The 25,839-nt window shown below is 40.4% G+C and overlaps 1 protein-coding gene across 1 annotated transcript in view; it reads right to left on the minus strand.

Moving 5' to 3' along the window:
• Positions 1 to 650: 650 nt before the first annotated feature.
• Positions 651 to 25,839, minus strand: part of GADL1 (glutamate decarboxylase like 1) — a 219,772-nt gene continuing 194,583 nt past the window's right edge. Inside the window, exon 15 of the mRNA XM_037519952.2 lies at positions 651 to 907. Coding sequence (XP_037375849.1) covers positions 734 to 907 — 174 coding nt within the window. The 3' untranslated portion in view covers positions 651 to 733. The remainder of the gene's footprint in view (positions 908 to 25,839) is intronic.

A 25,839-nucleotide genomic window follows, 5' to 3' on the forward strand; every position in this document is an offset into this window, starting at 1 on the left:
ACATGGTTAATTTTAACTTTTTGGAATAAACATTCAGCCTGCATTAAAGATATGTCTATATAAGGTAAACATCTTATATAGTTGCTCTTTTAAAAAATAGCTTTAACAAATGTCTGATGCCCCTAAACATTTGTGCTACAGATGCCAGAGTATTTTCAAAGACTGGCTCGGGGCTCACTGAAAGAGTAGATATCCCTTTGCTAGCAAACCTCAGAGTGATTACTCAGTCATTACAAGGTTTCACTAAATCTCTTGCTCTTAGATTTCCCCTTGCCTCCTTGGAATCACCTGGAGGGATGATAAAAATACACAATACTGAGCCCCACCCATAGATCTTCTGATTCAGTCTGCCTGGGACAGGACTGTGAATCTGCATTTTTAACAAGCTCCCGGTGATACTGCTACTAATCTAGTGGCCACACTCAGAAAGCCTCTGCTTCAAACTAATAAGTTATATGTTCTTTAAAGATCAATGAAAGCTTAGAACTCAGGCCCCACATGGTAGTCACTATACTGAGACCTTGTCCCAGAGACAACGCAAATTCATTTTCTTCTTCCTGCTTCATAGCGACAGTAGTACCTCGGCAGCTAAAGAATCATTAATGCTATTCATTTAGCATTTTGCTTTTGCTGGGCCTGGAAGGGGCATGTTTCCTATTTCCCACCAGAACTGCAATCTCTATGTGTCCCCAGATGCCCGGGCTGCCGGCCTCTGGGGGACCAAAAGCCATGGCTACATGTCTCTACCCAGTAGGTCTATCTCATCCAGGAGGAAGTCCATGTCCTCCCGGCTCACTTGAGGGCTGATGACCACCTGGCGGAAGAAGTTGACCTTCCCCCGGTGGGGCTGGTAGCCCAGCATCAGGCTGCCTTTCTTCATCATCCTCTCCTTGATGGCTGGAGCCACCTGCATGGGTGAGAGGAGGGGAGGAGGTGAAAGACCCGCACATCTAGGAATTAAACTTGCATTTTAACCAGTCACCTGATGTTGGCATCCACTGCTGTGGATCCCGTTCTCACATACACAACAAAGATGAATAATGATAATCTACTGAGAATTTACAGCATACGAGGACCCACTCAAGTGCTCAAGCTATATCAATTTAATCTTCACAACTCCTTGAGGAAGAAGAAAATTGACATGCATGGAGACTGAATAAATAGCCAGGGGTTTCGTGTTTAGTTAGGAGATCCCTGATTTCAAACCAGGGAGTTTCACTCCAAGCCCACCTTCTGAAACTAAGCTATGTAATCCTAACACCTTTGCAACTGACTGGGTGACCTTAGGCATTGCAGTCTCAAAAGTGTCCAGTGTTACATTTCTAAATTGGTCTAAACTAAATAGTTCCATTCAGGCACGCTGGATAAAGAAAATTGGTCATAGATGGGTAAATAAAACCCAAACAACAGTTTTAAATGGATAGTGTACCAAGGAAAACACAAATACAGATGTTAGGTGCAGTTCCATTGTGAAGACTAACAAGTATGAGTGTATTCATAGGACATATATGAAATATAAAGACTGTCTTTTACTAAGATTTGTAAAGTTAGTCATAAAATCAAGAAGTCCATTGTTTAGGCCAACATAAGAACGAACCCTGACACTCCAAATGCATGTTTCTGAAAGTTTAACATTTGCAGAAACTAGTGCAATTCAAGAACCACATGGCTAAATCAGTCTGTCTTCTAAGCAATGTGGCCACCCAAGAACTAGGTTACAGACTTTTAGCATAGTGCAGTGAATTTTGAAACACTGAATTAAAAAATTAAAAGCACACTTCTATTGGTTGGAAATGCAAGCAGAGACTTTCCATTTTCTATTTTGTTTTAACTCTAAAAATTGCCGAGTCCTATGTGAATACATGGAAAGGGAATGTAATGACCATTTGTCCTCATCTTTTCGGGAAGATGAGACTGTTAATCCAGAAGGGAAGAAGGTGTGCACCAATAAGAGCAGGCAAGATGTGCTTTAAAAGCCTCAGGTGAGGGGGCATCCATCTCAGTTCCCATGAGTCCCTCATGTCCTGACCATCCCATCACTTAAAGTATATCTCTTGTCAGTTACTCCCCTGAAGACAAGCCGAATGACTTCATCTGACACTCGACATTATCTGTTCCAAAGCTTGTGAAAAAATTGGGTGTTTTAAATCTCTGAAGACATGTCTTGGATTTGACCACAGTATCTTCAAGGGATATTCAAGGACAATTTTAACAAAATACCTTTTTCCTCATGTGTTAATTTTAGAACCTAATTCCTTACAGAACATGGTTTCCACTGTGCCTATAGTAGCAGAAAAACACACACCTTTTACCACCATCACACTGTCATCCAAGTAAAGGGCAGGAGTTCTCCAACCAGAGGAGGGCAAAGAAAAGATGATGTAATAAGCTTTAAAGAAAAATAGATGTTAAAAAAAGATGAAGTCAGAGGTCAAGTTAGTGAAAAAATGTGGACCATCAGGTTCTATAAAGTTCTGGAAACATGTCACAGATTTTATTGTGAGCCCTTTAGAGATTAGAAAAACAGGGTTAAACAACCATCACCTCCAGTCTGTTTGCAAAATAGACTGGAAATTAGTAGGGAGCTCTGTATTATGCCTCTGCATGTCTGCTTGAAACACTTGAATTTGAAACCCTTGAATTTGTATGCTCTGAGCATCAGTTGAGTTTTCTCCCCAAAATATTTGTGTAAATACCATTTTGTTATAAGAATTGCAAAATCTGGTGAAACAACAAGCAAATAAAAGGTGAGTTCCAAAAAAGTACCTTCTGAAAAGTCAGGCTTTGGAAAGACAAGATAGAAGGGTCTGCTAAACACTGCTGTCAAGTTAAGCGAGGTAAGAAAACTGGATAAGCTTTAACAAATCTTGAGAGTCCAGCCCAATTCTGCACGCAAATGGCTACCAGGGTGCCCAAGAACTCATTCCACTTAAGAAACCTGTGTGGATGTGCCAGATGATTCCCAAAGAGAACCATTTATGCAAGAGCGCAGGAGTTTCCTCAAATCATCGCACTGCTACTCAAGAAAAGCCCCATTTGCTTTTGGAAAGCATTCAGAAATCCTCACTTGATGGGAAAAGAAATCCTTTTCATCAAAAGATGGCAAAAGAAATGCACATAGATGTGTTTTAGGTGAAAATGCTTAAGTTCTATTATACATCACATTTTTCTCCACGATGATTTGCTTTCCCCGACCCGTCCTCATCACTTCAGGGGCAGGGTTTCTGGTATGCATGTGGATGTGCATGGGGGTTAAGTGCACTGTAAGTAGGCGTGTCTGCGTGTGCATGTAAGTGTGCATGTGCATGCACAAGCACCTGTATTTAAACTTAAAATCCCCCTATTTGGTTACAGGACAAAGTAGAAATATGGTCTGACTTAGGTTCATGACAAAGGCACATTTATTTTTAATTCAAAGAACATGTCACCTCTTGAATGTAAGCTGAAGGAATGAGAAAAAACAGTAGTGTGAGAGCTGATCAGATCTAGAAGATCTGGTTCTCAAGGGACAATGTCTGGCCCGGAGAGTCACAGGCTATCAATTTTACAGCTTACAACTTGTGGTTCTGTAATTTTTTTTTTTTAAATAAAAAGTCCCTTCATATTCATCTCCATCCTCCTCTAGGTACCCAGAGTATAACTGGCTCTGACTTACAGCCAATTTTAAATTTAAGATAGGCATGTTCTTGGCTCAAGCCTAATTTGCATTGTCTATTCCTGTTTACTTTTCAATACTTCTACTCCCCACCCCCATTATATGCTGTGCCTTATATTTGGAGAGTATAAGAATTTTGATTCCAGCTCATAAGGGGTCAGAGGCTCACACAAGACAATTATCAAAGTGAGCATCAGGTTTGCATTCCCTGTAAACAAGCCAGAAGCTTTCTAACTAGAGCAAGAAAGATAAAGTAACAGGGTTCCTTGAATATTTTCATATAAAGATTTTTTATCTTTAACTTCTTTGCTCTGTATAGCCTAGTGTAGGGTAAGGTAAAAAGTATCAGGCTTTTCTGCCCTCCCGCCATTAGGCTAGATGACGGATCTGCGGTCCTGAATGCATGCCTGATGGTGGGCACCTGGAGTAGGGTGTGGACATAGGTAGATGGGATTCACCTGGGCTGAGACTGGGCTTTTAAGGACAGCGTCACGGGGACACCAGTAGAAGCCAAGAACAACCGGAAGCTGAGAGAAGAAGAGAAGTAGAGAGAAGGCCAGAGAGCCCAGATAGAGTGAGGATTTGCTGGGGGCTGGGAGGACTGCCAGCCTCCCAGCTCCCCAGCACCCCTGCCTGCTGTATGCCTGGTGAACCCCAATAAAAGACCTGCAAAAAGCCACCGAGGACTCTGACTCCTCCTTCACCCAGTCTGCTGGATCATAGAAAACCTGCTCAGTGGCCATTCCTGCCGTTACACCTAGAAAAGAGCTTCTATGGGCAAAGCACATGGCACAGGAACTGAACTTCTAGGCCAAATTTTGTCACTGACTTTTTCAAAAATTAAATAAATGACTGTATGTGACTTACATGTAAGTAAGTAGTTGACAGTATGACATGCATTTTACTTATGCATACATGAATATAAGCTTAATTTCTAGAAGTAACTACTCTTAGGCAAGAGGAAGATCTCCTAGCCTATGAATGCTTTTCGGGGTAAGCAAGCCATAAATCAACCAAGCCCCATAGTCATTAAATCTCTATCACTAATTACTCAAGCAGCAAGTAGCAGCTGTAGCTGCCATAGCAGTGTTAGTAGTAGTAGTTAAATATTTTGCCAAAACACTTTAATTTTCAAACTGTTTTCTCCTGCCTGATTCCCTTGGATTCAAATTAAAGCTTATTTGAAAGGAACCCAGGATTTTGCAATTTAGGGACCAGGAATGTTCCCATTACAGTCAGCTTATCACCTTTGCACTTAAAAAAGATCAAGCATTTCCTTTTTATAAAGCTCCAGGCATAATCCAGTGCCGGGTAGCTTGGATATTTTCCCTTGTTGGTCACAGCAGAGAAACAGTCCTAATCCGACAGGATGGAATATTCACAGGGGGAAGAAAATATGCACAAAATAAATGTAAGTATCTGACTCTCACCCTAATGGAGTACGCATGGAGAAAAGCTGTTTGGCAGCAGTGAGATTGCTTTCCAGCTCTCAATTATTTTACTGCTGGTTTTCCTTCAAATTGTAAATCAAATTCTTTTCTTATGCTTCAGTGCACTGGTCCCTGCATCTTAAGTGAAGGAAGATCCTGACATTTCTATTTGGTTGCACAGGACTTAATGGACACGTTCCTGTAGGACTGCTGTTTCTCCCCCTTTAAATTATGTTCCAGCAATGATTATGTCATTTAAACAAATTGTTGTCACTCCCCTACAGCATCAAATGGTATTTGATATTTAAAGTTGTTTAAATCCAAGAAAAAAAATAAAGCAACTCTCATTCTGGCCAAAGAAAGTAATTTGATAGCAAGTAACTGACCAGACACCATGATAGCCTATTACCGTAAAGCTGTAATGTCTATAAACTAACACTTAAAAAAATGTGTTAACATACTTGATGTTAACACTTTTTTTTTTTATATATAAAGTGTTAAGCTATCTGTGAGGAAGTTTATTTTTTTCAGTTCTTTACAGATATAACTGAAATACTATGAAAGTGAACTGTTAATTATTAAGTGAAAATGAATACTAAAATGAAACAATTTAAATCCAGTTTTGTCATGTATTTTAAACTCAAAAGTAGATTGATTCTGTAGAGTTGCTATAAGTTTCTAAACAGTAAATCTTGAATTCAATATTTGCAGTCTGAAAACTTCCAATTCCTCCATCTTCGTGAGACTGGAGACTGCTTTGGGGACTGATGCTGCTTTAACTCCCTAAGCTCCACGGGGGTGTGTATTATTTTAATCATGGATCCTGATGTTATTTTTGCATACTGATTTTTGCTTGTTGGGCATGGTACCCATAAAATTTGTGTAGTCTTTTATATTTCCTCATACCAGTATGTCATAGTTCACCTAAACATTTCCCAGTTGACAAATTTTGCAACTGCTATAGTTAAAATGGTATTTCGGTGAAAGTATAGATCTGACTGATTCCTCTAAGTCAGTTGTTCAAAGTGACGTCCAGAGATTTACAATAGCAAATGTTCAAAATGTCCTATATTTTAGGATCATTATGAGGCAGCACAACACAAAACCATGAGTGGCTAAGAAGACAAAACCAGCAACATGAGAACTGAAGTTTCTACCATGAATCATGAAAGTAATGCCAGTTAGAGTTTCTGTTATAACCAGAGAAATTTTGATAGGTTAAATGCTCCCCCAAACCACAAACAAATTGATGTTCCTCCAACTCTAGATTTTAGAGCTGTCATCCCAATTTCAGTTCAATTAATCTACATTTTATTTTCTCCAAGGTAGCAAAGATTCTTTGGGCTTAATTCATAATTTGCAAATCTTATGGATAGAGTATTGCTGGGCAGATAGACTAACAAACCGAGTAATTAAGTTTAAAATAAGATTATCTTGCCTAACAGAGGGTTATAGCAAATGCAGATGATTGTAATACTTTTTCTCCATACAAAGTCACTCAAGTTTTTAATTTTCCTATATCCACACGAAGCTTCATACATCTTGGGCTCTTCTATAATCCCCAGAACAGACCTACCAGTCATATCATTGCAATGCCTTGTAAAGGAAATAAGCACTGAGAAAGCAATATAGTAGCAGTTAATTTAGCTGCTACACTTGAAATGTTAGTTGTTTTAGATATGGGGGGAAGCAAACTATCAGCTAGTAAATATATTAGTCTCGTAAGTCATACAATCTAGTGCAGACATTCAGTTCTACCACTGTAGCATGAAAGCAGCCCTAGACAATATATAAACAAATAAGCCTGACTGTGCTATAATAAAACTTTAAGGGCAGTGAAATGTAATATCACATGATTTTCAAATGTCAGGAAATCTTATACTGCGTTAGATTATTTCCTAACAACTTAAAAATGTTAAGTCCATTCATCACTCCTAGGCTGTAAATAAATAGGTGATAAGCTGAACTTGGCTTTGAATATCATTCACCAATCCCCTGGTCAAAATGGAAAACTACATTTTCATATGTAAAAAATCTACACTTCAAAGAGAAATGCATAGAAAATTATGTTCATTAGGACTCTTTCAGATCAGGCCAATAAACATCCTGCTCCAGTTTTCTTATCGCAAGTCAGGAGATAAAAATATCACTTCATAAGACTGATAAATATGGAACATGATATTATAGGTGAAGCATGTAGTGCTATGAACATATAGCACATTCACAGTAGGATGGACTTTATGTAGTATGATGGAGATTAATGCTTATTCGAGAAGAGTATAGCACAAACTAGAAAGAAATGAAGCTCTGAATTAGGATATTTCCTTCCACTTCTACCATTAATTGTAAGTCCTTAAGCAAATCACTTAATCTGTAAGTCTAAAAAAAGAGAAGGGCCATTTGACTACTTAGGTGCAAAGAACAAAGACAGTTTAGACACAGCAACTCTTGAAGTCTTTATGTGGAATGTATGGGTTAAGAGAGTCCAGTATGATCAGGCGCTACACAGCACATGAGATCAAACATTTCAACCTATCTACCACAGTAAGTATTGTTATATCAATAGAAGACTTCACAAACCTGAGATTTCAACTGAGTTGTAGTGACTAAATTAAAATACTTTAGTATGTTTGATTTTGTGCAGTTTGTTTTGGAGCAGATTTTAAGCCATCAAATATTTTTGTGTCCCTACTTAATTCCTGTTCTCTCCACACTTACTTTGCCTGGTGGTTAAATAACTTCGCTCTATTCACATGAGAGACCAACTACCCAGTTTTCCTCAGGATAAGCTTAATGATCAAGAGCACCCCCTTTTCACTGATAAGTGACTCAGTTTAGATGCTAGTTACATGATTTAGACTACATGACCAACAGATCACTGTAGACTGGCTTAGGATAGAATTCTTGGAATTCTATGTGACTTGGCAAATAACTCTTATGGAATTCTTTCTAATTAAGAACTTACTGTAATATGGAGTAAATGAAACAATACATATGAATGCAACAAGCATAGAGATATGCATTTGCTAGGCACTCAATATCAACTAGTATTATTAATTTCCTAAATGAGTTTGTTTTTAATCAGTTTACATTCATACCTGGTCTTTTATTACACTATTTCATTATTATCTCTTGAGACATAAGCATTTGAAAGAGCTGTGAAAACATGACTTGTAATTTATTCTTTCTCCCCAAGCATCCAAACTGTATTTAAATAATTTTGATGTTGTGAGTTAGCGTTAGAAATTAAATCTTGCACCACAAATATGCCAGTTCTATATTATTAAAGTTCCAAGTTTCTTTCCCCCAACATTGACAAAGCAAACACTTTCTTTAAAAAGAAAGATTATTATTTTGATAATTTGGTGTGGGGGGGTGCTGGTGAAAAGAGCAGCAGCTTTTCACTGAAATGCATTGTGGGGTGGGACAAGTTTCTATTGTATTCTAGAAGTTTCTATGTGCTGTATTTTTTCAGGATACAGAAATTTCATAAGTCAAGCTTACTTCTTGGGGATGTTAAAAGGTCATACTGAAAAGGCCATTTGTCCTTATATTCATGAGCTTGTGTTGTACCATATCCAAAGTTGTACCATATCCTGGTGATGTTTTGCTTATATTTTTAATCAAAGGAAAGTCAAAGGGAAGTATTAGATACTTCCTAAATGTGCCTATGGATATAAGTCACTGGGATCGAGGCCTACAATCCAAAGAAACAATTTGAATATTGATGGGATTGGCCTGGCGTTGATAGGTTTTTCAAGCTCTTTACCTCAAGGGCTTATCCTGGGATGATGAGAACATGGAGAATGAGAGTCTTTAGCTAGAACATTGGGAGAGGCAACAGTGGGTAACAATGGAGGTGGAAGACAGGTGTTCTGGACAAGGAAAACAATTTTGAAAGGAGGAGACATGAAATTGGAAATTCATAAAATTGACATAGCAATTCAAAACAAAATGAGCCAGTGACCCGCAAGGAAGCTGCTAGCCAACATTTGTTCATCATAAAATCTGATAAGGTATTCAAAATACTTATCCATGGTCCAGGAAACAAAATTTTTCATTTTGATTGCTTGAAGAATCAATTAGCCTCTTTCAATACATTTTTTGCCACTTCTTACCTATCCAGTTCTTCTTAGTCTTTTGCACAAACCTCACTCATTCCCCCTGACAACTCTGTGCAGTTCCCTGAATCCCCAGCCATGTTTTACATGTACACTGCCTGGGTATAAATCCCCCAAGCTTTAATTATGTAAAATTGATGGTCCATTGCCCATGAAATCATATGCATCTAAGAGATCATTTCAGCTTGGCAGAACACGGAGAAATAGACCACATTTTTGACTGGACATGCCTCTTTTCAAACATGGATTTTTATCTTTCTTTTCTTCTAATGTATATCTCAAAATCAGACATACACAAAATAAAAGAGTGCTTCTACTTTAAAAGAACTACCCAGTTTATGCCCTTTCCAATACAGGTAAGCAAAGATATAGAAAAGAATTTAGAATCCTATGAAGACTGAAGGGCACAGCATTACACTTGGTGTTTACGGGGAGAAATGAAGATGACAGCAATTCCAATCACCCTCATGTCAGTCATCCATTCAAGACAGTTGAAATGAACAGTCAGAAAAGTAAACCAAACTGAACCAAAAGCTTCAGTTGAAGAATGGGCCCAATAAACATTTTATATATTCTATTAAAAAAACCAAAACTCTTTATAAGAGTCAGTTGTGTGTCACAGCAGCCAGTTGAGCTAATATTCCTCAGTAGCAGTTGTGGGGCCAAGCCCCCAATTTTAACCCATATTGGGGGAATTTCTATCTTGTTCCTTAAGAGGACAAGTTATTTGGTAATTCTCAGACTGGAGTGGCACCACCTCTTAGGCACCTTTGAAAATGTGGCTCAGCATATTTATAGTTGCATTGACTGCAGGGAGCTACCTGAATTGAACACCTGAAGGTCAAGACTGCCAAACCCTTCACAAACCTTCGCAAAGTGAACCTGCTCCAGGGAGAACTATGGGGCCCAGAATGCCACTGATGCTCCATGGAGCAGAGAAACAACAGCCAGGAGCCTCACCTGCTGCAAGGTCACCTTCCATGCTTGTCTCAATACCCCTGGATCCTTTCCGTTCCCCTCCCATCACTTTGCTTTGGTCAAGAGCAGATAAAATTGATGCATCAGCAAAATAAATAGGATTCTCAGAGGCACGAAGTATTTTGTTGTTTCCCTTAGGTCCTTTTTTAAAAGGTTTAATTATTTTTCCGGCTTTACTGAGGTGTAACTAACAAAAATCGCACACATTGCAGACAATGAGATGTTTTGATATATACATATATATTGTGAAATGATTATTCACAGACTGGTACCATATTCACAGAGCATCATTCCGAGAGGAGATGAACACAGTCTCATGATTCTCTCTCGGTCTTCCGGGCAGTGGTACGATATATCTAAATGCTGAATCTTGCCACTTGAGCCAGAACGCTGTTTGGAGGCCCTCAAACTGGTCCCAGCACTACTGCTCTAAGTGGCTCAGCTTCACTGATTTTTCACTACAGAGATGTAGCCACATCTTGCCCACATTTTCAATGAGTTAAGGAGTGTCTGGAAAGTACTCTGAAGACAATGAAAATACCAGGGAGTTTCTCAGGGTAACTTTCCCTATCCCCCTTTTGACATTTGGCAATGGGCAACAAGCAGCAGAGTCTATTTTCATTTATCCCAGGCCAAGAAACTTCCAACAGCCAATGTGTCTGGAGCACAATGCAGAGCCCTCTAAGCATGCAAGCACTGATGTGGAAGGTGGTCCCAGTGCTGGCAGAGCAATGAGGTCAAAGTGCCAAACCTATGTATCAGGCTTGGGAGGCTTAGCTTCCTGAATGGCAAAATTATTGGTTTTTCTACAAGATTCTGTGGTCTGACAAGGCAAACAGTAAAAGGGATCCCGTGGCAGTACGCTGCTCTCCTGAGAGACCTCTTGTTCTGCACTGGCTCCTGAGCATTCGGATTTGGCCTCCTAGATGCCAACCAGTCTGATTCCACCCTGCTGCAAAATCCTGCCGGCACCTACCTACCTAACACCTCCCACTTGCATCCTTATTTTGTTTATAGTTCTTTTGCACTGATGTTAGCTTCCAGACTAAACTGAAATTCAAATTTCCTCTTTTGACATTTTTGATCTGGTTGAATACAGATCACTGTCCATCCAAGTTAGTTGCACACACAGGGTTAGTTACACCTCTATGGGGCTTTTTTCTGCAGCCCTCTAAGTAGAGTTGCATATCATTTCTTTGCTGTCGTTATTCATTCTAGTGCATCCATCCTAATATGCCTGGTGTTTCAAGCTCAGAGGTGAAACAAACTTAAAAGTACTTTCCTTTTCCCTTTAAAAAAAAAAAACAAAAAAACCCTGAATACCATGATGGTATTTCAAAATTATTGTTCCTGTATTACTCATAAAAATATTGAGAAAATGTTAAGCAGTTTATGCAATTTTCATTGAAATCTATATAAATACTCAAAAGGGTTTTTACAGTTGATGCTGTAAATATTAAGCAATAGCTTTTAACAGTAATTCAGACAATTTATGTAACAATGATTTAGGTTTGCACATTTTGAACAAATTCACAAAAATGAGTTATCCTTTCTTCCTCATGGAATTTCCTCACTCTTCAGCCCAGGGCTTCAAATGATAATTTGCTTTTTCCCTTGAGGCCATCAAGTTGCAATTTTGTGCCAGGGGCTATGAGCTACAGAGAGCTGAGAGGGGTACAGGGGTTGATGGGGGGGGGGGGCAAAGCAGACAGTGCCCTTCTCAGCCTAAACCAAGCCCACTTTACCTGTCTGATATGTCAGAGGGCCATCCAAGTGTGTGCTTGGCTAAAAATCGGTCATTTCAAAAAGACCAAGTTTAATTTAGAGTGGCAACATTCTTATCAAAATCTATCATTTCTGGAATATCTGAATAACCGTGGAGATGCTGGCTAAAGGAATGTTTCCTACGCTCCACGTGGAAGGGAAGATCAGGGTTCTCAGAGTTGATGCTGCTGTCCAAGTCAGCAAAAATGAGAAAAGTCAGAGAAACAGGTTGCTTTGCTAAATTCAAGCTTCTTTTGCTTAAGAGTTAAGGGTGACTCATATTGTCAAGTTATGCTCCTGCAGAGTAGTAAATGATCATTTCATGTAATTGCATCTCAATTATATCCCAAGGACAACTACACAGTGAAGTCTTATCACTGTCCCACCAAATGGTTCTATTCCTGCTGCATTTTGTCTGAATTCCTAACAGAATGCAAGAGCCTAATAAAGTGCTATTTAAAGCTACGACATTTTGGAATAATTTGCAAAACAGAAATAGTGGCTGAAACATGAGTGGGTCTTTTTATGCTATAAATTTTTATAGTTTTCTTCTATAAGAGACCATCTATAAAAGATCCTTTCCTTTATGTTAACTCAATTATTTAATGACTTTTTACTATTGTGATGATGCAATTATTTTGAGTAAAACAATGCCTACTGACAGAAATTAATTTTCTAGCTCCAATATTACTTTTCGTGTAAATAGAAACTCATTCAACTTTGGTGCATCTGCTACAGCATGTATCTAAAAGCTTACTGGATGCCCTTGGGCTTTCGAGATACATAATCACAATGTCAAATAAATGCATTTAGGTCTTTTAAATATTTTAAAGTTCATGCCTTTTGTCATTGCATTGGCTACCACTCCCCAGAACATTAATGCGGTACTGAGTTTGACAGTCAGGCTTTGTGTTTAATATGTTAACCTAAGCCATCCTGTAAACAAGAGACTATTCCCATGAGCTAACCTACAAAACTTGCATTCATTTTGAAGGTCATTCACCATGTGTAGTTTAGCACATTTAAGATTTTTTTTTCTGGCTTGCTTCATTTTTTTAAGTGGGAGGAGTCATTATGGACTACTTTCTTGATTTACTTGTTCAGAGGTAAAAATGATGAAACTGCTTTTTATAATCTGCTTTAGCTTCACTTTTTAAAATAATGGAGTTTTGCTGAATGGGGCACTAAAAATGGTATGGGCAGTGAGACTGTGCGCTCCACCACTGACTAATCCATCTCCTCAGTTTTTTGGAGTCCAAAAATGCTAAATAAATTAAGTTTTTCAACCTGTGTGAGTGGATTATTGTGTGGCTTCCTGAAATAATCCTCTCATCTTTTAACACAGTTCTGACCCAGTTTGGGGAAGTATCTTTTATATCTTGTTCTGCTTCACTGGCCCTCCAGGCAGAAGAGCCAGAAATATCTGCATGTAACAGGCAACTTTCATCTTCAGGCTCACAAAAGGGTCAGCTTGCTTTAAAAAGGAAACGGAAACATATCACAAGGCAGTTTTTTCCAGTGATTTTACTTTCTATTTTATAACCTCAACAAATAGAAGGCAGAGAGGTGAATAACTGATGTTCCTCAGAATAGTGTCTGGCTGCTGATGGAAATAAATCAAAGGCTGTTGACTGGACCTGCTTTTACCTCACTATTGATTCTTGGTCAAGTCACAGGAACACATAAGGAAAACAGAAACGTGTGTGGAAGATGAGGTAAGACAGTTTCTAGAACAAAACAGAATAACTCACCCAGAAGAGTAGGACAATGGGCTGCTTACAGAAAACAAACTCAGATTTCACAACACACTGGTTCCCTAAGAGGATGGTTAGGAGGATGGCTGTTTTCTGGTGGGCAGATGGGGGATTGAGTATCACTGTTCGATTATTCAGATGTCATCCTTGCTGTAAAGTATGCTTCCTTGCCTTTCTGGCATCCTTGGTTTTGTGCCAACAGTCCCTCCCTAGAGCAAGAGAATATACGTCCATTCCATCATTATGGGAGCAATTCTGAAACACTTTAGAGCTGTGTGTCTCTGATAACTTCTTTGTATTGTCTCTTTGCTATGAGACTGGAAGGTCTCAGGTGGCAGGGGGTGGGAACTTCAGCCTGGATGTTGGGATGAAGGTCAAAGAGCAAAGTTGCCAATGACCCTCAATAGACATGAAATGTGATCACACTTGAAACCAGTTAGATGGGGGGGGGGGGAGGTCTCACTTGTTGCCACAGTATAACTAAATGAAACCTAATTAACACAATTCAAACCAAGGTGTATTATGTTAAATCCAGGTGTATCATTTAGAGGCACCTAGGCAACTCCTGTTTGGCTTGAATTGTTTTTCTTTGCATTAGACACTGGAGGTTAAAACCCAAATCCAGAGGATTCCACACATTTAGACTTGCATTGGCAAAAATAAGACAATGACTTGGTGATTCTAAACGTTTACTCAATGGGTATCTGCCCTAAAAAAAAAAAAAAGTAATCAGAGAGATAAGTATCAATCTAGCACATAGGATAGCAAATGTTTTCTGTGAAGGGCTAAAGATTTTAGACTCTGAAGGCCAGAGTTTGAGAGTTTGTTGCCATGACAGGTTATAAGTGAAAACACACAACGATAAGAGAGCCTGGCTGTATTTTAATAAAATTTTATTTACAAAAACATCAATAGGGCCCCCCTGGTGGCGCAGGGGTTAAAGACAGTGCTATCAAGCCATAAGCAGCCACTGCAGCATGAGTTCAATCCCCAGCCAGGGAGCAACCCACTTGGTGCAGCAGACCTCTGTCTCACCCGTTGCTCCCCTCAGTAGTGTATTTCAGTCGAACTGCCTGTTCTGTTCTCCACTCTCTGGTGAATCCTCCCCCCACCACCTCATACCTCTGCCCTGTACCCCAATTCTTGTATGATTAAACCTTAAAAAAAATATCAATACTGGATTTGACCTGCGGGCTGACCCCTGCCATTGCCTAAAAATTATTTACAATTTTTAAAATGAGTCTAATGTCTCACAATCAGGTTTATATTGTTTTGACATTAAAAGTTACCAAGTAGCCACTGAATGACACAAAGTTCCTCAGTTTTTCTAGATGTAAAAGCATTAATAAAAACTAATCCATGGATTTCTTATAGGAATGAACTGAGATGAAATACACAGTACCGGCAGAGTAAGCTCGCAATGAATTTCAGTCCTTTCATCTTTCTTGCCTTGATACACAAGACTCAGTGTGGATTCTCAATGAAGGCCTATTTAATGCATGCCAAATTAATGAATGAGGTCAGACAGTAATGAGGCAGAGCAGAGAATCTTTTAAGTCAACATTTGCTGAGCAATTCGTTTGATAAGACAAACTTATGATAACTATGGATAAATATTAATATATGTCGTGATTTACATGTTCATTAATTAGATTCCTAATTATATTGACCTGATGTGGAAATTTATTTTCAATTCAGGAGTACATTTTGAATGAGAAAATAACTGTTCTGCACCAAAGTCATGAAATTCTCAAAGTTTTTCATTTAAGTTCTATCCTGTATGGACAAAAGGTAGAAAAGGAAAGCTTAACATTCTCTGCTCAAACAGAAGTCAGTTTGTGATTTATTCAAGACTGGTAAGCCAACTTCTTTCAAAAAGCAATGAATCTCAGTATGTTATTTATGACAGAATACAATCAACAAAACACAATAGTGAAATGTGCTCAAAAGCCCTAGTCAATAGCTACCATATTAGGTATATGGGCCATAGTGACAATTGAGAGAATGGAAGAGCCTTTCTCTTCCTGCAAATTTAAATGTGAAATAGATACCCAGAAAATATAGTGAGATAAAATGTTAGAAAGTTCTAAAACACAACCAGAAATCAACTAAGTATCTCATGCAATTTATATCAGCTAGCACTGTAGGACACTTGACAAACCCACAAACTGCTTTTTTGAAAGGGGGTGGCCAGAATTCATGGTGTTGGCAGAACTGGAAGAGGGAGGATGAAGCTGCAGCCACATCCATGGCAGGGTGGATGGCCATGGTAGCATGATTTGCAGATTAAACAGGGGGAGGGCCAGGACTTTGGGACACACAAGTTTTCAGGACCCTAGTGAGTGCCTCCATAGGAGGGAAGAGTCACACTGGTCATTGAGACTGTGCTGGGACCACACACTGAATCTCAGCAATTTTATCAGACACTAGAGTGGCAGAATGACCTTCCCCTCGGTTCTTTTGGAGACTTGTACCTCATAACGAAGTACGAAGCTGTGCTCTTGAAATTTCTATAGTATTGTTAGCCAAAGGCCAATCAACAAAGTTTTATACATTTAAATGCCACTAGACAAAAGTTCATTTATTTTTCTGATACTTTTTGGCCTGATTTAACATTTCAAATTTATCTTCTAGTCCTCCTTTTGGAGCTCATCCTGTGCCAAAATACTAGAATTTTCTCTTCCCTCTTCTTTCCATTTCCTATAGTGCCAAAATAATAATCAATATCATTAACAGCCACAGAATGCCTTTTCTGTACACAAGATGGATAGTCTGACATGTGTCAAGTCTATCACAGTCCCCTCGCAAGATATCAAGATGAATGTGAACACCTTTCCCCCAAACTGGTCTAAAGAATGGGAGAAATATTCTGCAAGGTTTGGTAAATGCTTAAGGAAACTACTGCCTCATGCACGGAGTAGGGGAGACTTTAAAACTAAGTGAAATTGCTCTGAGGTGACTGCAGTTGTGGACTTGAATAAATATGTGAGGAACGAGTAGAGAATAGGAAAATTACTTGATATTTTTCATTCTGATGTTAACAGTTCAGAGTGGTGGGTGGAGGCAGCAGCATGTGCACCAGGCCTTGGATCACTCGGTCTCAAGTTTCTAGAATGTGGACAAAATTTCCTTGGCATTTTGAGATGACTGTTTAAAGTAGATCTTAGGGGCAACTCACTGCACACTTGTAGAACTTCTACTCTAAGAACTTGGGCCCAGAAATAGTTTTATCAGAGTTTCCCTATGATTATGATATGAGTCCCTGTATGAAAACCTTATGAGAGGAAGATGTGAAATATGTGAGATGCAAATATACTAATCAGTATTTTTTCCACAGAGACAAGAAAAGAGTACCAGGGCATACTATCCTTGGGCAATAAGGACACAGGTAGGCTAACTTTTCTCGTAAGAAGCTCCTTCCTCTCTAGTTTCCCCTCACTAAATAATCCTGAGTGGTCAGACTTCTCACACTCAAGAACACCAGCAAATAAGAATTTGGAAGATGAAAGAAAAAATTGTCATTAAAATAATTGCCATTAAGTCATTGGAAAAAAATGAATGGGCTCTATCACATGTAGAAAATCATTTTCTATAAATCCAGAGCTGTGCTTTGGTGTTCCTGCAGGTTAGCATGAAAGGGAGTAAAAATTAAATAGCATGAGTTTGAGCATTAAAGAGCAGAAGAATAATGAAAAATCCCTCAATGAGAGAATATAATTTAGGCCAGAAATTTTCCACTCTTTATCCTCATTCTTTATGTAGAGCAGCTATATAGGGATGTCTCTAAAACTTCCAGGCTCTGGCATTTTTCTTCTTGTCTCTTTGCATATCAGACTAACCAATTAGAAATGGACTCTGCCGCTTCTGTGGATGCTCCAGTGACCACAAGAGGAATCAGGCATTACTCCCTCCCAGGGATTTTTATACCCAACACACTGGGTTATCTAAAAGTTCCCCCCTCTACCATGGAACTTCCTCCAGACCTCAAACAGTCACGGAAAAAAAAATAAAATCAGTCTTCTTGGTACTGACGCTAATGAATCAACCGCATAGAGAGCTGTCAGGATTATGGTGTGTTTAGTTATCTGAATAATTGAGCAGGGAGAAGAGAGTAAGAGAATCCTCGAATTAAGTAGTTCTGGAAAGGATAAATGTGTATATTCACATACTTGGACAGTTTTCACAAAATCCTCAACTGCCACTTCTTAGGAAAGTTTCCAGTATATGTTCTGAACAAAATACATTTTTCAGGATTTTTTCAAAAGCATTCTCATTTCCTTTGAAAGTAAGATTCTGCACATGGTCAAGTCTAAGGTAGCATGGGTCAAAAAATTGATATATGTGGTCACAGGGTTTTATGTCTTCATTGGTTTATCATATTCTATAAATATGGTCTATTATTTCCCATGTGTCCAACTCACTCACCAAACCTGGATTCCAATGCTGGTCAGGACTGTGGCCTGAGGTTTGAATAGATTGTTTTCACCAGGGAGTTAAGATGAAGTTTTCCTGATTCACAAACAGCACCAGCTAGATCACTGGCGCCACTAATGATGGGTCCAGCAAAACTTATCAGTAGCGTGGAAAATAACTCCTGTCAGGACCACCCCACAAATATGTACCTGCATGACTGCAAAACTGTTCACAATATGCAGACCTAATCACTCAGAGGCAAAAGGCCTGGTCACATTTGAAGACAAAAGAAAGGAATTGGGTCAGTCACGGAGGGTCGACTTCGTGTTTTCCCACCTTCCTCCTGGGCAAAGCGATGGTGAGGAGACCATGGATTGATTTGGATCACCATCTAGTGAGGAATGTGAGGAAGTGCACAAAAAACTCCTAGCCAAATTGATTCAATTGAAATGAATGATGGGGTGATTTTTTTTCCAGTGAAGGCAAAAAAAATCAAAACAGAATGACCAGTGTCTACTCCAGCCTAGTTCACACTCAATGAATTGTACCACCTGCCTCTTGGGCTAGAATAGCTAAGTCCCTCCCTTAGCACTTTCCCTTGGATGCAGTAAGAATGATAGAAGTGTCCCATGGAGTCAGCCCCATCCAGTCTGCTTTTGCCAAAGACAGCATCTGGAAAAGGCACCAAAGGGAGTGAGAAGGACCCCACGGCAGCACATTCTCAAACATGCACCTATGGGTCACAGGTACTATCTAACTGGAACACACTATGTCAGAGGCCCTAGTCAAGAAATTTAAGATTTCCTTTTATTGCCAGAAAACCAACACACCTATTTCACAGTGGGCCACACACAAAAGGCCCTTAATATAAAATTGCTCAATAACCAGAGGTGGCAGCAGGAATTTAACTGGGGAAGAAAGTTGAATTCACCATTACATTCAAAAATATTTTTTTTCTTTTATCATTACATTTTGAATTCTTGAGTGCTCAAAAAAATTTTGACCCCCTATTTATGTAACTCAACTCCACATTTCAATGTCACAGTCTTCAGGACACTGATTGATGTGCTCTTGGCATTAAGTGAATGTCCTCTTGGCATTAAGTGAATGTCATCTGATTTTCTCTCAACATTCCACTGGGGGAAAAAAAAGCAGACCCCCCTCTGCCACCAGCTCCACATGATGGTACTTTTACTGGAATTAGCTATCAATTGTCTCTAAAGAATTGCCCTTCATCTTATGTTGACTTTTAGGAATCCACCAATCTTGGTTGGAAGCTTGCCTGGCCCATTTCTGGCGGAGACTCTGAAGTTACATGGTCAGTTTGCCATTTTGGGCATCACATTATTAGTAATGATTTGAGCCAGCCAGAAAGACGGCAAATGCTCATGTTGCTGGGTACTGTGCGACCATCCCAGGCAGGGCAGCTCATTGTCAATTCTCACAAGTGAAAAAAGAATTTTGGAGCCTTCAGTAGATTTTACAGGCCCTTCTGCTGAATCTGGGGACAAGTCTGGAGGTGAGGAAACCAGCTGAGCCCTAGCCTCAGAGAGGCGGAGGAGCCTTTTTATCACTTGCTTCAGGGCACAGGTGCCCTCATTTACATATGCACGTGCTCTCTGGGTCTTACTCATAGGAGTGCCTACCCTGCACCCACACCCCTCCACCTGGGCAACCTCTAGGCAACCTAGAAGTGCAAGACTGCAGGTGGTAGAAGTAGAGACTAGTGGGCAGGAAGGTGGAAAAAAGACTGCTTAACTCCATTTTCCCTATACTGAGTTTTCCTTTTTAAGTGAAAAAAGATTCCATCAGGTCTCAAGACCTCCATTAGAGGCCAGTGGCAAGATAGTGACTTTCCATCACGCTGGTGGTCTCGCTCTGCTCAGAAGAAAGGAAAACTGCCCAGAATGCAAGATGTTCGATTTCTCCTTCCGATTCTCTGAGTATCAGCCAAGGGCTTACTAGCTATTGGCACCTTAATCTGGACACGCACTGATGCGCCTAGGCTTATTTTTAACGACAGGTGTACCTTGGGACATTTCTTCAAGAAGTTAATATTTTAAGCTGATTGGACTTTGAACTTAAAGAATGGAGGCGTTTACAGGTATTTCAACTATGCTTTCTATTTGTTTGTGGTCCCTTAGCTACTAGGGACAGGGCTTTTTAACCTGTCATTAAGTTCTCATATGCTCAGAATTACCTAAAAAGCAAGCACCTGAAGGCAGGCAGAATGAGGAGATGCTTGCACTTAGCTAGTGCCTTAGAAGCCACCATCCTTAGCTTCTTTCTGTAGCCCAGCACCCAGCACGAACACAGCACTGAGGCACCGTACTGAGGAATGACCAGGAAGGACAGTCACCTCTCAGGAAGGGGACCAACATGGCTATCCTACGAAACGGGGGGCTAAGTATGATCAGAGGACACAGTGGTGGAGACTTGAGATGATTGTCTCTAGAGACAATCATCAGGGCTGATGGAAAATGCTTTGGGCAGGAGATTTTTACTTTAGACAAGAGTCAGAAGATACTATTGGTAATCAGTTGTGGTATGTAGGCAAGTTGGCACGAATCTGAATCAGGCTAAAGTACACAAAGCTCTTCCTCCTTTTCTTTCCTTAAAGTTAGAGAACACTTTGAATTATCCCATATAGCATCCCTCCTGCTCCTCATCTGCCATGTTTTTATGAAAGGGAGAGTGTTAGGGGGAAAAGGATGTCCCAAAGCTAATTCCATATAGGCTTTGTGGACTCCATCCCCACCCTAGGTCAAAGTCAAAGACACTGGGAACTCCAAATCCCATCACCACCAAAGGGAAGGTGGCTGGGACCTGAGGGTGGGGTTAAGCAGTCAGGTGGATATAAAAGGCAGACACGTGGGCTTTGGAGGTTCCCCCATTTTTGGCTCTCCGCCAGCTCGCAGCGTCTGGCCAGCTCTGAGAGTGACTTTGGGTTTCCAGGTCGGCGGATCGGGTAGGACGCATTAAAGACTTTATTTCCCTATTTTCTCCCTGAGTTGTACATTTTCCTTATTTCCTTTTCTCTTGTAAATAAACCTTTTATTAACCTTTTGTGTGTGTCTATAGTAGAGTATTCATAAGTCCCTTTAAAGCGCGTGGGTGAGGACCCATAGCCAGGAACCCGTTTAATATCGGGGCTGCTCTATAACAAGAGGAGCTAAAATTACAATCAAAAAAGCATAAAACCGGGGCGGGGCGGGGGGCTGATTTGCTCAGGAGTCCTGATGTGCATACGTTTTTCTGGTGTAATTATTAATAGGATTCATTTCCCTTTCAAAAAATTTCCCAAGTTGGGAAATACATTCTCCCGCCACCAGACACATCAGTCTAATGAACGCTGCATATACGAACAGCACAAGGGATGTGAAGCAGTCTCAGCACCACTGGCCCCATCAGCTTAAGTTTCTACAATGCCAGGTCTACCAAGATACCCAAGCACCATGCCAAAGGTGAAGTTTGCCTGAAAGAATCACAGCGGACATTGAGAATGTACCAGGATATAGTCTCAAGTAAGAACATTACTGGGTGAAATTTCCCACCCCTCCCCTTCCTTTGCCTCCGACACCAATCTTTTGCCACAATTGCTACAATGAATATTAGCAACACACAAAAGAATTATGCCTGAAGTACAATAAATTTTTTTTTTTGCAACGAATCTTGGGTCCTTGTAGAGCCAATCAATAGTTACAGGTTTTACATAATTTGGGAAGATAAAGGATATCATCTGTACCACCAGGTCAACTTTTGCAGCAAATATAAAAGAAGATGTGCTTTGGTAGAGAAATCAAGAGCTCTATTAGGTGAACTAAATACACCAAAGAAAGAGCTCTAGATATTGAATGGAGCTCTCTGAAAATAGACTAACATGAAAATTTAAAGACATGATTTGAGGTCTTATTGACTTCCCTTCCCAATTTTTTTTACTCCAGGTATGTCCCGCAGACATTAACCTACATGCAGTGAAAAACTTTGATTTCTGCTGCACTGGCGCCCCCAAATGGTCTTACCATTCACGGCTCATAGTTTTTAAGAAGCGAGCCCCTTGGAAACCTTCACAAGTTTTTGTCATAGGATAGAGCAGGATTAAGTGGCAAGGCTAAATCCAGCTTCCCCCACCCATCATTTTGCTCCCCTCTTTCCATAGAGTAAGTGGAAAAGGGTAATGAGGCCAACGATGAAAAGAACATCCAAAAAAAAAAAAAATACAAAGAAAAAGCCTTGCTGATGGCTGGCTGATTAAGAGAGAGGCAAGATTCTGAAGCTACACCCAGCAGGCAGAATGCTTCCAAAAGCCACCGGGCCAGTTTGCTGAAACCTGTTTCACCAAAGTGCTTTTGTGGTGGCACACAGTGAGGGACTGACTGAGAACGTCATGGGGAAATCTGAGGGAAAGCTACAGTGTTGGTTCGGTTATCTCAGATAATTTCAGGGTTGTTTACAGTAGCTTTTTCCTCTTCAGGTTAAGGGAGGCTCGAGTCAAAGTGAATGCTAGCCCAGGCCGGCCTGAGACAAAGCTTCACCTCCACGTCAGGCAGTGTTGTGGAACAAGGCAGGTTCATAGCTGATTCCAGCAAAGGGAAAGAAATCTTAGAGCCCTCGCTAAGTCTGACAGGCCTTTAATGCTGAATCAGGGAACCTGGTCCAGGCAGACCCGCAGTCAGAGAGGCTCCGAGCAGGCAGCAATGGAGCCCGGGGCTCCCCACCCTCTTGCTCTGACTTCCTCTAGCTTCTCCCCTTTATCCCACTTTTTGGCCTCTGTGTCCCTATTTATATATATGCAGGCCCCTGGTCGCAGGCTTTTCGCCTGGTGTCCATAATCATAGGCTTGGGTGCCCCAGTTTGCGCCCCCAAGCGCTTTTTGCGTTAACACAATATCATGCACAGGTGATACAAGCAGGGAGCAAAACAAGGCCACAGGTGGCAGCCTGGAGGCAGAAAAAGCCTGAATAACTCCATTTTCCTTACAGGCAGCAAAGGGCCCACCTCTACCTGTCTGACAGTCTCAAAGAGCCCGTTAAGTCACAAAACCATTTAAGTGGTGTGCTTTGTATGGAAATGTGGAAATTTATGGGAAAAGAACATGGGAATAAAGTGGAGTCATTGCCGTAGCTCATCTCAGCTTTCAGCTAATGACCTGCAGCCATAGTTACGATAGTTGCCCTAAATTTACTAGTACCCTGAGAATGACGACATGGCAAACTATTCCCTTCTTTAAAATCACCAAAGCGACTCAGAAAACCAGTTTCAAGGAGTTACAAGTGACTATTTCCATATCCTTTCTCTTAACCTTGCCCTCGCTTAAACAACTGAGAGAAAATGATCCTTGGGGCACACTCCATAGCAGGATGACAATAGAAAAGAGGAGCTGGAATTGTTCTAGAAGCAGCTTCCCCCAACTCTAGTTCACCTATGGATGACAGAGAAACCACCCCAGGCCACCAGGCAGGTTTACTGTTGATTGGGACAGATGGAAGGAGAATTTTGGAGCCCTCCATAGATTTAACAGGCTTTTAATGGTGAAGCCCAGTACACCAGCAGACTAGCGTGCAAGCCAAGGATAAAAGATCAAAAAAAAGGAAAAGTCTTGCTGATGGCTGGCTGATTAAGATAGGTGAGATTCTGAAACTACACCCAGCAGACAACACTTCCAAAAGCCGCCCGGCAGACTGGCCTGGCAGAGGCACCAGCAGCAACCAAGCTCCTAACCCCAGAGATTCCCACCCCACACTCTCCCTCCCTGTGACTTCCCCCCTGCCCCACCCCATCCCTTTTTTTTTTTGATAGAACATTTGTACAGGCAGCTGAGAGGATTCACCAGAGACAGAGTGGAGAGCAGAGCAGAAAGATTTGCAGAAATACACTGCTAAAGAGAGCAGCGGATGAGACAAGAGAGGTCTTCTGAGCCATGTGGGTTAGCTCCCTAGCTGGCTTCAGAACTCAGGCCGCAGTGGTGACAGCGCTGAGAACTAACCCATCCACCAGCAAGGAGGCTTTATGGCTTGCTTTCCCCGCCCAGTTGCCTACGTTTATAAAGGCATGCGCCCTGTGCATGCCGGCTTCTCTGCCCAGGTGTCTGTAATCATAATTGAGGGGCCCTGAGTTCATGCTCCCAAGCGCTTTTTTTTTATTACTTGTAGGCAACTAAACCTGGGAGGAAAGCAGAGCCTCAAGTGGCAGCCCGAGAGGTTCACGGTGGGAGGCGAAAAGGGCTTCAGTCACTCCATTTTCCTTACAATGGATTTCTAGAAAGTGCTGGAATCCCAAGATGTGTTTGTTAACGTTCAGGAGACATGTCAATAACACATGAAAACAACCCAGCTGTTGGGAGATTAGTATTTGTTCTATTTAAGTGACTGGGATTATTATTAAAGTTTCACAAAATAATTGCTAGAAATGGTAGGTGGAAGACACTAGATTGAGTGGATGGTGACAAACCAGTAGGACCCTGATTTTTAGCTGAGAAATGAAGACGTTTCATTCTTGCCAGCTTTTAGAACACTTCATCAGCCGTACATGCTTAAGTATTAAATTTGAAGTCTATTCAGATTCCTGTTGGAGAGTCACAATAGACATCTCCTTAAACCAACTTTCCTTTAGAAACAACTGTCACTACCAATAGACAAATGCAATGTTTTCTCTTATTGGCAAGACAGTGATTTACTGCCTCTGTGATATCAATCTACTAAGTAACCTTGTGAAACATTAGCTGTACTCCAAAGACCTCACCCGTGATTGCAAGCAAACAGAAGGAAACCGCCTTCAGATTGTGAGTGGAGACAGTTCCAATTTACATTACATGCTCAATACACAGGGCATTTGTTTCTCTGACATTTATTCCTTCAACTCAGAAGTCTTTCCTCAAAAGCGGTTTTCCTATTTCCAAAAACGTCTTTAAGAACACCAGTGACAGGTTAGGTTAGCCTACAACAGGGATTTTGATTATTTATCTTGGTTAGTTGAGGGGTTTGCTTATTGTTGACTTTTAAATTTTCTTAATTTTTAGGGAACACAGAATATAATACTCACAGAGGCCTTTTTTCCCTATCTAAAAAGAAATTAAACTACTTCTGTGAAAGTGAGTTTTTGGGTTTTTTTGGCAGGGAATGATTCATGGGAAACCTGTTTTCTCACCTATCAACTTTGAGTTCATCCAACAAATCCACCAAAGACCAACAAACCTTAAAGGGTAACTTGTTAGTCCCTCTCCTGAGCAATGCTTGAATGCAACATTTTAACCCCAAGTTTACTTGTGGAAAGAGGCTTATAGGAGGTCTCAGCTGACATTTGGGTAATAATATGAGGAAACAAATGTGAATCTAGCAGCCCAGTTATAAGCAGCTGTTCATTTGTTTCTTAACTATTAAATCTATAAGGACACATGTCCTTCTATAAGTATTAGCCAATTCATAAGGTGCCCAAAAAAAAAAAAAAAAAAAAAAAAAAAGCTAGTTTCCTTGTACATTTTAATCCACTTAGGAGATTTTCTCACTTAGCACCTTAGATTTAGCGGGCCCTTTGAAAAAGGTAACTAGAAACTTTAGTAATTCTGAGAGAAGGAAATAATTGTTTAAAATGGCATCTCTCTTGTATTAAGAGCACACTAAAAGTCCACACAGCCACCCAAGAATTTTTTCAATGGGACCAGGAAACATTTGCATCATCAATTATTTTACATATACCACCTTCAAGTGATGAGCTCAATTAGGATC

Source organism: Talpa occidentalis, unplaced genomic scaffold, assembly GCF_014898055.3.
Source record: "Talpa occidentalis isolate TD23 unplaced genomic scaffold, MPIMG_talOcc4v2.1 talOcc4.10, whole genome shotgun sequence".
NCBI classification, from domain to species: domain Eukaryota; kingdom Metazoa; phylum Chordata; class Mammalia; order Eulipotyphla; family Talpidae; genus Talpa; species Talpa occidentalis.